The sequence below is a fragment of the Cryptomeria japonica genome, chromosome 7 (assembly GCF_030272615.1).
Source record: "Cryptomeria japonica chromosome 7, Sugi_1.0, whole genome shotgun sequence".
NCBI classification, from domain to species: Eukaryota; Viridiplantae; Streptophyta; class Pinopsida; order Cupressales; family Cupressaceae; genus Cryptomeria; species Cryptomeria japonica.
In genome coordinates, this window is record NC_081411.1 from 500,580,803 (window position 1) to 500,594,272 (window position 13,470).

Sequence of the window (13,470 nt, forward strand, 5' to 3'; positions counted from 1 at the left end):
TCGACCAAGTCCCATGCACCAACATAATTTTGTAGGAAACCATTTTAGTTTCTGGGCATCAGATTGATAGTCATTTGTGTGGCACAAAACTTCAAATTCAAATAAAAGTATACTAGGATCTTCTATTGAAAGTCCATGAAAGTTTGGAAGAGTTGAATGCAAAATATTTTGCATGGGTGGATCCCCACTAGGAAATTCAATGGAAAATTCCAAGCTAATAGGAGCATTATTGGTTAATGCTCATTTTTCTTCATTTTTTTGTTGCTCGATCTGCTGCTGTACTTGATTCTGCAGTTTTCCAAAAGGATTATAATGAATAGTGAATGAAGAGGACTGATGCTTATACTGTCTCGGTCATATCCATCGAAAATTTCCCTTCATAATGCATAAGAGGCTCAAAAGGAAGCCTGAATATCAGGATCTAAAGGACTTAATGGTTTCATCCATGGATCAATTAGTATTTCAGCTTCACTATCTTCATCTTCCACAAATGGTTAAGTCACGTGCTACAGACTGTGGCTCTTAGTTTGTTACCCACCTGATTCAAAGGGCACCTTAAGAGGTTCTATCACACACTTTAGCAAGTTTGGTTCAGCTGCTGGAATTTCTTTTGGTGTGAGTACAAGTTGTGGCCTCAATAATCTACTAGAATTCCCTTGCTTAGATGTACCTACATAATGGATCACAATTGTTTGTTTGGAGGTAAATCTATCCTTTTCGTCTCTAGGCCAACTCATGTATCTAAAGGGCCTACCTAAACAACACAAATTGATGTTGCTTCTAAGTAAATTTGGTGTTTTCTCAGACTTTCAATTGATGTGTTGATTGTAATAACCACCCTCCAATTTTTATTTTATTTTTTTGACAATGTATTGAGCTTAACATAAAACCAAACAAACAATGATATTACTGCTGTTACAAACACTGATAAGAATTACAATGCTGTTTTCAAGTGCTGATACAATTGCACTAAATATAACACACTTCTCATGTTTGACTGCCATGCAAAATGCAACTCCCAACATGAAATGATGTTGATTTACCTTGAATAGATGATCTGAATGACATCATGTAGGTCTGAAACAGACTCTTAACATACTGTAACGATCTGAACAGCTATGGATTTCACCCAGCTAACTCACCCATGTCATAGCCAAAACACCTGACATTGTCCAAAGCAGATATAACTCTTGTAACACCTCTATACTTACTCCATAAGCATCTTAGGTCTATCAAATGAAATTGCAGGTCTGAATATGATCATCAGCAGTCAAATCAGCACGTATATTGGACTGTACGACCCCTTAAATCTCATCCAAATCACCAAACCAGGTATATTCGACTGTATTAACCAGCATGGGAGGACCACCAAACAAGAAGCACTTTGACCCTGAATTCTCATGCCCAGTAGAGGTCAACTTGGTGCAGCTAAGTACAGGTACGACTAGTAATTAGGGCACCAAAAAAATCCTTAAATTTGTACGGATATCAAATAAATTGGGAATGGTACAGCCAGCAAACTTTTAGAATTGCCTACCAAACTCACCATCAACACTGCAAATCCACAACAAACCTCCAAAATATTTGCAAACTCAGAACACCTAAAAAATCTTCATGCTGAAACCCTAAAACTGAATACTTGATGAAGAACCATGGTGATTCCTGAATAGAATCATTCAAACACCTAGGGATTGTCTTCCAAATCCAAAATTAGAAATCCAATGAGTGTTTTTGTCCTCAAAAGATTCAAGGAAGGAAGAACATGTAGGTTCAATCCGACATTATAACAGTATGTGTAATTTTCAGCATATGCACAAGTGAGCTCCAACACCTCCTTTTATAGCTTTTCTTGGAGGGAATTTGTAATCTTAAAATTATAATAATTCCGTTTCCCTCAAAAATGACCCTTTTTGAAATAATAATATTTCATGTGCAAAAGCCCCCTTAACTAGGCATCCAACTTTTAAAACACTTTATTGCCTTTCCAACGAGCAATTACACGAAGTTGTCTTTTTAATTATTTCTCAAATTTAGACAACATTAGTTTAATATTAGTTAATTATTCAATCTCACACAAGTTGCAGAAAAAACTGAATTTGAATTGGAATCAAACTCTGATTACTTAGGGATGATACTGAAGATGTAGGATGATGATCAGAGCCAATAAGGTGACTTACTAAAAATAGATGAGATCTCCAAGAAGCTTGGAGAACATCCCAAGAGTCCGAAAACTCTTTTTAAAGAGTCATAATAATCCACACTGCCAACTGTGCTCATTGCCGAAAATGGAATCCTGAAATATTGAATCTTCATCCTCCAAGAAGTTTGGATTTCTCCCAACACATCTAAAAGCTTATGGGAAAACTCATAAACTGTCCAAAAGTGCATAAAACAATATTGCTAAAAATGGAGACATTACAATCCTCCCTCCTTAGAATTGTTTTCCCTCAAGCAATTGCTAGTCTCAATCAACGAATCAATCCTAAATCATTAATAAGATTCTTGGATCCCAAACCAACCTAAATTTTGTAACTCCTTGTGCTTGATGTTTTTGGCTGCAACTCACTATCAATGAAAACCTCCGTCACTCTTCTTGACCCAGAAGCAACAACTCTTTGCAAGTCATCAGCAAGCCCCTTGGAGATTGGCTTCTCATTAATCTAATTCCATTGCACCATTTAGATAGTTTCTAGAAAGTTACTATCATCTCTCTCATATTTAACCTCTTGAACTCCACCATTGTAGTCACAACTGAACAATAGTCTTCTGCCCAAACCACAAATACAAGCTGAAGGTAAGAAACAACAACTGTTTGGTGGTTGAATTCCAATCCAACACAAGATCTGATCAGCTGATTGGCTCCACTAGTCCTTACTGAAAAGGACCACAAGCGTCCTCTTTGTTATGTTTGGAATCATAATGGAAAGTCTATGAAATTTTGAGATATAAGCATCCAAAGTACAATGTTGTCTCAACTTGGCGAGCTCTTTGAACTACATCTCAAGGTCTTTCTTGTCAAATCTCTTGATGAGCTTGTTAGTAAACCCATCATAGGTGGTTATCAAATTGTGGCCTAGTGTCACCAAGCCATGGTGCCACAACTCATGTGCTACTCCATCCAAATGTAGCATAGGAAACTTAATGCCATCCTCCTCTAGCATGGGTCTGAATGAATAATTATCCAACTTTTGTACCTAAACTCTAGCAGTACACTTATTAAAGTGTGCTAGAGTGACCTTTTGCAATGCATACTAGTAGTCTCTCTACACAATTGGCCGGCCCATAGAATTTTAGGGCTTGACTGCATTACCATAGAATTTTAGGGCCATAGAATTATTGTAGGGGTACCATAAAATTGTAGGGCGAGAAACCCTAAAATAGTTCTAGAATCGCCCATAGAATTGTAGGGGGGAATTGTTACTCTAGCCCCCTACTATTCTAAATGGGCTCGCCCTACAATTCGGCATTCTCTACTCTTCCACCACCCCTCTTCTTCCTTTGATTCAAAAACTGATGCAGAGGAAAATTGTCACAAATCTCAGCTGGAAATGTTGCATACCCTTTATAGCCAACCCTCACTTTATCCACCAAAGGAATCTGGGCCTTCAGAATAACTGGAGTCTGCTCCCTACAAGTAAAGGTAGGCTGAAATGGTCTATGAACAAACCCTATTATTGTTGCAACAATATGTCCATTAGTGTTATGCTGATTTGATGATCTTGTTTCACTACTCTGCATCTAAGTAACTTGACGCCTACCTTGATTCAACTTAGCTAATATCTGCGACATCATATCTAACATAGTATCAAATTTCCTCTCTGCTTTGGTATTTGGACTAACTGAACCAGCTTGTCCCTTATCTCTGTTTGTCAATTTTCTAGATGGTCCGTGTTTGTGGAGTGTAAAGATCGTCGCTTTCCGTAGTCAAACCTGTTGGAATTGTTTGCCGTTGTGCCAAAAGCTCGAACTATCAACGCCCGATACAAACACTAGATTTAACTCGACCTATTGGAGGCAGTTAAGCCTTGTCACAAGTCCCCAAGGAGGTGCTGACCACCAAGTCAACAATTTCCCCCTCAGCACCAATTGAGCCTTCAACACCCACTGAAGGAAGACTCAAACCCATGACCCAAGGCTCTGATACCAATTGTTGGAATTGTTTGCTATTGCGCCAAGAGCTCAAACTATCAACGCTCGATACAAACTCCAGATTGAACCCGACCCATGGGAGGTGGTTAAGCCATGTCACGAGTCCCCAAGGAGGTGCTGACTGCCAAGTCAACAAAACCCCCTTGCACTTTCTGACTGTTGAAAAGGGATTTTGAACTAGGGTTTGTGGGTTTTGTGAATTGATTTTTTCTATTCTCTAGTGTAATAATGAAGTTCTTTGTCACTCATGGAGAGAGCTGGAGTTGCAAAATGGATCAAAGGCACGGTCTGGCAAGATCCAGGTCTAATACCACTATAATAAGCACCCTCCAATTTTTTTCTAATTCTTTGACAATGTATTGAGCTTGACATAAAACCAAACAAATAATGGTATTAATGAGTTTCAAATGCTGATAAGAATTACAATGTTGTTTTCAAGTGCTGATCCAATGGCACTAAATATAATGCACTTCTCATGTTTGACGACCATGCTAAATGTGTAATGTCCCACCCTGGGTGGAACAGTAGAATCTGCCACTGAGTAACCTGCTTGTAAATTTTAATTTAATAAACTATATTTTTCCTTATTTATTTGGTGGTCTTTCAGAGCTAGACAGAAGTTGCAGAAGATATTTTTTTTTATTTGTTTTGAAGTTTTGATAGAGAAAAGACAAATGCTTTCTTGTTGTAATAAATGAAGTAAACTGAAAACTGTTTTGGAAATCACAGTCAAGCTTTTATTTCTATCAGATTTCTATTGTAGACGGGTACATGAATCTTATGATAAAGGTGCTATTACAGAGCAAACAATGTCTTTCGAATCAGTACCAAACATACCCAGTAGCTTGAGTAGTTAATGAGTTGAACTTTGAAGGTAAGCAAACAGCCAAGGTGCACACTCAGAAAATGATTCACAGTGATTAGAAATCTGCTTCTTTCCTCTCCAAACTGGTGTCACACAGGGGTCTGATGTAGGTGCTCATATTGGGAAAACATGCTATGGCCAACCTTCAATGTTTGGATGCTTAGAGACTCCACATCCCACAGCTGGTACGGCCTGATATGGGTATGATTTTATGAGTATTAAACCCTTTTTGACTACTGCAACCCTTGTAGACTGAACTGTTGTGTTGGAGATGACAGTACGGTAGTTAACAGCTACCTAGAGCGAAGTTTGAGACTGAAATGACCTCCAAAAGAGCTGTAAAGGGGGTCGTCCTGCCAAGAAGCCACCTCACTATAGCCACTGTAAAAATATCTTCCACTGGTCCAAAGAAACCCTTCAAAATTGCTGCAAGATCTTCAAACAGCTTGTGTTCATGTGTGATTACAATCCTTTTGCAAAGATGATCCAAAACACGTATTTACCAAGCCTTTCCAATCCAAGAATGGTACAGACACACAACAAGTAGCAGACTTCAGATTTGCTACAAAAAAAAATTTCAACTTTGATGCTCAATGGAAACCCTTGAAAATGGAGTTTTTCCTCACACAGCTGCAGATGTGCAAAGCAATGGAGGTTTTCATCTCCAAAGTCCTCAAACCCTAAGGTTTAGACAAGCTCCTCTAGGGAGGCAAGAATGAAAATAAAATCCAACATAACATGCCTCTTAGCTTCCAAGTTTGCCCTTTCATCAATCTCCAAAGCTACGCCCTAATTAGTGCTGAAACCCTAACACCTCAATAAGATTTTATAAATACATTAATTAATGATTACTTTCCCCACTTAACAACTCTTCCACTTAGGAGCACTCACTTTATGTTATATGCATTTCCACTTAATCCAACCTTTTATCTCTCACTTCCCCTTTCACTCTCTCACTAGAATAGGTACTTAGGACGAGTGAAAACTTTATATTATAAATGTGTTTTAAGTGACTCAAAGGGGAAATTATGAAGTTCTATGCATACTTGACTAAGGTGATCATGCTTAATGCCCTAACAAGTTTAATGAAACCTCTAGATAAGCTCTTGTTTCACTCGCCTTTTATAATTCATCTATGCATGAACTTTATTATCTCTTTTAATTTGTTCTTTTCTCTCTCTCCTCATGGATACCTGGCAAGGAGGCACCTCACTCTCTTTCTAGGATTTGTCACTTTTTGATGATGTTTAATGTAGTTTCAAGTTGGCATCCTGAAGGCCGTGACATAATCAAGAACTGGCTCAATCCCAAAATACTCTGAAATGGCACCTGAATCCCAAGGAAAACACCATCATAAATGTCCTCTAGCCATCTCGTTAGTCTACGAGGACTCGTTGATAGACTACCTCTTGATTACTGATCCTGACTAGAAAGAGGGGACATTACAAAATGCAACGCCCAACAGGAAATCATGATGATTTACCTTGAATGGATGATCTGAATGACATCATGCAGGTCTGAAATAGATTGTGAACACACTGTAATAATCAGAACAGCTATGAATTTCGCCCAGCTAACTCACCCATGTCATAGCCAACACACCCGACTTTGTCCAAAGCAGATAGAACTTTGATAACGCCTCTATATTCACTCCATAATCATCATAGCCTTGTGAAATGAAGTTGGAGGTCTTAGAATGATGAACAGAAGTCAAATCAGTATGTACATTGGACTATATGACCCCTTAAATCTCACCCGAACTACCGAAAACTAACTCAAAACTGTCTTGAACCCCTCGCAAATGTTTTTGTTCCACCAACTAGCGTGGGAGTGATGAGCACACAATTATATGGAGAGGAAAGCCGAATCATTATAATACTATTTTCTATGTTTTCAAACTTAATACCATAAGCATATCAATTGCACAATATCAACAACATAAGATGCAAAAAATTATGCAACAGAAGTAGAACACTCAATTTATGTGGAAACCCTTACAGGAGAAAATCACAGGAAAATATTGCATATATAAATTCTCCTTTACAAACTCCGTAGGCACCAACCAACAAGAGACACCAATCCCCTCAATTGTAGACACCAACCAATTGGGGGCACGAACGTCCACAGCTAAGCACCAACTTAATGAGAGACACCGATCTCCACTTTATGGAAGCACCAACTTCCATATGAATGACCATTCTCCTTCTCAAATTATGTCTTCTTCAATGGATGACAAACTCTTTCTATGCATACACAAGATCTGATTATACAGATTCTCTCACCCACACAACATCTTTGAAGCTTACATAAGTCTCATTCTCATACTCTATGCATAAATTCTTTCAATATAACTCTTCAACACCCTTCATATTTTTTGTTATAGGTCTGCTCTTTATTGGACTGATAAATCATTGTTTTCTGCTTCACGAATCTGCAACATTCTTCATATTTATTTCTACTCTAAATCTTCTCTTATAGTGAAGGATATTGCCTTAATTACTTCACAAATCTACCCCAATATGTCTCTACAAATCTGCTCAAATTCTCTCTTAAAGGTCTGCTCTAAAACTGCTCTTATTGTGGAGTATATCACAATAATTGCTTCACAAATCTGCTCCAATTCTCCCTTAAAGGTCTGCTCTTAATATTGCTCAAACTAGGAATGACATTTCATTTTTTGGCTTGCATTTCTAATTCCCATCTCACCTTGCTTCTATACCCATCGCACCAATTATAAAAAGAGATAACTTTAAACCATGTGGCAGCTGCTCAAGTTAAGTCAGCCTCAATTAATTATCTTAAGTTTATTCTATATTCGTTGAGGGAGGCGATTTCACTCGAAAGACAACCAATCACAAAGGAGGCAATAGATTTTAAATATACACTTTTTTATTTTCACAATTTAATGGGACCATTTTGTCCTTATTATGGGGTGCTTCATTAAGGGGTTGGCCCCATAAATAAAGTGATTTATTTGTCTTTGATATCACCAAGAATGAGGCGCCAAACATAAGGGTCAGCCAGCATAAAGAATTTTTGTATTTGTCTTGGCAAAGGTGGTCAGCCAGAAATATGAAGTTAATTTAATTCTTTTTTTCCATAATGCAAGGGAAGTCGATCTTTTAAATAGATTAAAATTTCTGTTTCTAAATGAATTATTATTTCTACCCTTGTTAAATGATAGTCACTGCCTTTATAGTCATTTATCATTGCTCTATATAATCACAATGTAGTCACTGCTCCATATAAAGTGATCCTTCCTCATCTATTCATAGCTGCCTTGTTTGAATTGCTTCTTCATCTTGGAAATCTTCTCCTCACCATGTATTTAACCGCTGCTATATTCAATCATAATGTAATTGCTTCCTTCTTAATGATTCACATCTTTCTTACATATATATATTATTCTTGGGTTATCTGATACATATATTTATATGATTGCTTGCCAACTGCTAATGAGCAGATCCACATACCTATCTATGACTTGATCAAGATCTTCAAATGTCTAGCAAAAACCTTGTATTCATAAACTTCATCAAGTGAGTAGTCCCTTTCAAACTTGGACTGATAATACTCTCTCCTTTGACATTAATGACAATATTGTGACATTCATGACATCAATGACAATATTTTCAACATGTATCATCATTCAAAATAATCAATATCTTGGGAGGGGTTATGACGGTTCTGGAGAACTATAGTATTATATCAATAAGCTTGGTAAATGTACTTGTTTAAATGAACTGTAAGTTTCTCCCCTCAAAAGTCTGGGTGGAAAAGGGGATTTTCCTGAAATCAGTGTTGAGCTCTAATGATTTTTGATGTAATTTGTAGTTAGATATTATTTGTTTTGGAAAATATAGATTTGTTTTTAATTGATAATGATTATCATTGAAGGATTTAATGCAAAACTGACAGGTTGAGCAGTTGAGGGAATCTTTGGAAAATCTTTCACAAGATCATCGACAGTTATCTACAAAATTGATTGCAGTTCAAACTGGCTTTCAACAGCTTGAGATGGAAGCTAGAGTCCGTGCTCGAGTTGAGCAGGACGTTTCTGTGGCCACTAAAGGAGTTTCAAAGGTTCATTTTCTTCTTGTTTATCTTTCATTCTATGAAATTCCATCTCATGCTTGGCTCCATGTGCATACTTATTTTCTTAAAGAGTGATAATTGTGCATATTTATTCTCTTTGAGGCTTTCTCTTGATTAGGGATATCACTTTACACATGCCATGACTTAATTTGCAATTTTATTACTGAAATTCTTAACTGGGATGTGGAAATGCTGTTTTATATATGGAATATTTTTAGTTATTTAACTCTTATTTCTTTTTGTAAATTACTGAATAATTAAACTTTGGAAATGATTGTGTATAAAGGTTGAGAAGCATGCAAATAGATAAGACTAATGTGCACTCTAACCTATTGAGTCATCAGTGAAATGACAAAATTGTCAATGTTTTTCTTATATTGCTGAAACTCTTTAACATTTTCTAGTTATTGGTATTTCACTATTTTTGCAGCGATGGCTTGTCTGGGGTTCTTCTAAGGATCCAGTAGCTGAGGCAGTTGTTATTGCTGAGGAGTCATGCATGCAGAAGGAGGCTGCTGCTGCAATAGTTGAGAAGCTTGTCTGTGAAAATGCAGAACTTATGGAAAAGGTATAGAAGGCCTTTTCAAAATGAATTGTCTCTAGATTCTCTAAAATAGTACACTTCGACAAAAATGTGTATATATTGAAATTCGTTAATAATTAGTTCTCACTTGATTCTTGGAGCATGACAACTACATGCTATTATAGAGTAAGCAAGAACAGAAACCTCCTCAAGCAACAAAAGTAAATAATGAACTATCATCTAGCACTAATATACTAAGGGACATGCTCGTAATGACATGCTATGGCCAACTAAACCTCTGACATATTCCTTTCTTTATTGCCAAGTGGTCATATTATTAGTGTCATTTTCTCAACAGATAATGATGCTTGACAGTTGACTACATTTCCATACCATAAAACCCTAGGCATAGGAAGAGGTAGAGTCCAGTGCTAGACTTCATGTGAGTGTATTTATTACAGCCCATTGGATGGAAGGACATCATAGCTTCAGGTGGCAACGTAAAGATTAAGCTTGTATCACAAACAAAATGTCTGTTCTTAAGTCTGGCCTTGTCTAATTTTGATTTTCTTTTGAATGATATACTAGGATCCTTCTTCTCCAAGGAGGGCATTGTTAACTTAACAGTGTTCCAATGGTGCCAACAATTTGAATGCAATTTGCCCTATTGGAGGAATCATGTATATTCAACAAAAATGGAGTTTCCTAGAAATCACTGATTAGATTTTTATACTATTATTTTACCTCTCATTTTCTTCAAAAATCAGATTACCATATCATTTGCCTTTTGACTTGTACTTCTCGACTTACTACTTCATCATAAGTATTTGATGAGATTTCTTTTGTTGCTACTTTTTTCAATAAATTTGGAACTTAATGGAATTCCTTAATCAAACATTATGCTTTCTAAGGATAATTATACGGCAGTCTATGATTAGAGTGATCCAAAGTCATTATAGAGCATAACATTAAAGCATATGAGGGCATTGATAGAAGCCAGAAACATAATTAGCTGGATATGTTTAGTCTATTGTATAGTCTGCAAATTACAAATTTAATAAGAAGAATTGAATTATTGTAATGTTCTATCTATCAATTGAACAGAAAGGAACTAGAACTGGCAACACAAGAAATGGAAGGATGTAGTGTTATGTTTGATAATATTTGTTATCTGCCAATGTATTAATTGATTGTATTAAGTGGGTTGTTACTCTCGGGTAGTTAATGTGTCGGTGTTGTGACGTTTTCACACATCGCCCCATTGCAAATGGGGACCCATGTTTTTTTGCTCGTTTTGTTCGTTTTCGCTTTGCTTTTTTTTAGGGTTTTGTTAGTCAGTTAGTCGTCTGGATTTAGGGTCAAGCCTTAGGGTTTTAAATTTTGTCTTTTCAGGCCAGAATCCAGTCGTTTTTGAGAGCTTTTTGAATTTCCTTTTCTAGAATGCAAATTTTGAATGCAATGAATTCGCCAGAATGGTCTAATTTTCAATTGGAATGTTGACGCAGAGTCTAAATTTGTCTAAGTGTTGATGATGAAACATGAATTTTGTCCAATTGAGTAATTTTGACCAAATTTTGACTTTTTTGATTTTTGATCCTAGGCATCTCAAATGATTTGTTTTCGCCTTGTGAAGTGTTAAAATGTGTAAAATCATGTTATTTTGGCCTGTAGGAGCAAAATCGCTCCTGTCCCTCAGTGAAGGACGGGAGCCCATTTTCAAATATCTCATCGTCCCTGCAGAGTCCAGACAAATTTCGAGTTGGAAGTGATGGAGAAAGGCGAGATCTTTCCATTGAATATAAATTGAAGATTTTCATGAGCACAGAAATGCCTCCAGGAGGAAAATCGCTCCTGTCCCTCAGTGAAGGACCGGAGCTACAAATTCAATTTCGCCTTGTCCTTGCAAGATTTTGATGACTTAGCAATTTGAAAGGGTCCAAAGGAAGATGCTTTGCCAAATGAATATAATTTGAGATGCAAAAATGAAGGAGAATGACCTAGAATGCCCAAATCGCTCCTGTCCCTCTCCAAGGGACCAGGGCGAGGTACCTTGTAGCTCTCGTCCCTCTCCCAGGGACCAGAGCGATTTCCTTCATTATGCAAAATCCAGACAAAGGTCAAGGCAAGTTTACGTTCAAAAACAAGGAAAAACATGAGATAAATGCGTTGAATATAAATTGAAGATTTTTGGGACGTCCATAACAGTGCTAAATGCCTAGTTCGCTCCTATCCCTCAGGAAGGGACCAGAGCGATTTTTGATATAATTGATTTTCTTGCAAAGTTACAAACAATGTCAAGGCATGAACGAATAGAGTGAAGAAGGACGAGTTCGTTGAATATAAACTCGGAACCTGGCAAGGTGAGATAAAGGCTACAAAAGGAGGATCGCTCCTGTCCCTCTCCAAGGGACAAGGGCGATACAAGGATGATGTTGCTTCCTACGCAAGTTCAAGGACGATCCAAGTTAAGTCAAGGTGGCGAGGGACACTTCAAGACTTTTTTTTAGCAAGCACAAACATTCAAAGGTCGTCGCAATGATGAAATTCGCACCCTATAGCCTAGATCGCTCCTGTCCCTCAGGAAGGGACCAGGGCGATGTTGAATGCATTGGCCATTTCGTGCAAAATTTACGTAAGGACAAGACTTCGCAATGTTTTAGAGGGTCCAAGGCATCATATGAAGATAATTCGCAAGGGTTTTCAACGTCCAAACATCGCCAAACAATGTAAAAACCTCACATCGCTCCTGTCCTTTGGATAAGGACCAGGGCGATCTTATCAAAACACTTACGTTCCTTCAAGATCAAAGCAAAGCGAGGTTAGGAAGAGCGAAGGACGGCGTCTAGAAGACATTGCAAAGGAGATCAAAGTGTAAAGTTGCCAAGGTCAAGGAAAAGGACATGGATCGCTCCTGTCCCTCTCCAAGGGACAAGGGCGATGACCCCTTAAAATGACCAAACACATAATGAAGACAAATGAATCAAGCGCAAAAGGAACAAGTAAAGTATGTTATTCGCCAACAATGAAAGATCGAAATTAAAAGATGCAAGATGAACGTGAAAAACATGGATCGCTCCTGTCCTTTGGACAAGGACCAGGGCGATATGCACTTAAAAGACACCCATATGCGCACACAAGGCAATCAAATTCGAAAGACCATCGAGATGATCGATTTTCAACGTGGAGATGAAGGAGTTGGACGTAAGAAATGCAAAAATCGAGACCAAAGTCATGGATCGCTCCTGTCCCTCTCCAAGGGACCAGAGCGATGAGGTACGTCCCTTTGTTTTCCAGTTTTGGCGTCAAAATAAACAATTCGATTTTTCCTCAAATGCTAAATCGATTTAAAAATTGAATATCCATTTTATTTAGCATTTAATATGGCGTTATCTTTTATTAATTATTTTTTGCCTTTATTTAAAAATCGAAATTCACATTTAAAAAACGCAAGGCATTTATAATTAATTAATTAATTAATAAAAATCGATTTGGAGCGCTCAATTAAGCAAGTCGGCCTTGTTATTTTATTGAAAATCATTTAAAAAATGGTTTTATTTATTCAAGTCGGCCAAAGTGGGTAAAAGGTGTGAAGCGCTATATAAGGGGAGTGGAAATTTTCATTTTCACATAATCATTTTTACCTTTCTTCATGCGAATTGAGGAGAGGCGAATATAGTGCGAAGTGTGTTCAAGGGTGGTGCGAATTTGAAGACCACACCAAATGCGAACTTGAGGATACATTAAGGCGAATTTGCTAAAGACTTGGAGGATTTGTTTGAGCGATTTGTCAAGGGCAAATTTGAAGATCATTTAAGACCACGTCTAAGGCAATACTTGA

General features: G+C 37.4%; 1 protein-coding gene across 3 annotated transcripts in view; it reads left to right on the forward strand.

The window, feature by feature from the left end:
- The window catches only part of LOC131060178 (putative WEB family protein At1g65010, chloroplastic), a 235,012-nt gene that overhangs the window by 177,316 nt on the left and 44,226 nt on the right, over window positions 1-13,470 (forward strand). For 2 of the 3 annotated variants that reach the window (XM_057993317.2, XM_057993316.2), the window contains 2 exons: window positions 8,933-9,097; window positions 9,540-9,677. In XM_057993317.2, coding sequence (XP_057849300.2) covers window positions 8,933-9,097; window positions 9,540-9,677 — 303 coding nt within the window. The remainder of the gene's footprint in view (window positions 1-8,932; window positions 9,098-9,539; window positions 9,678-13,470) is intronic. The other variant, XM_057993319.2, reaches the window with a different exon arrangement.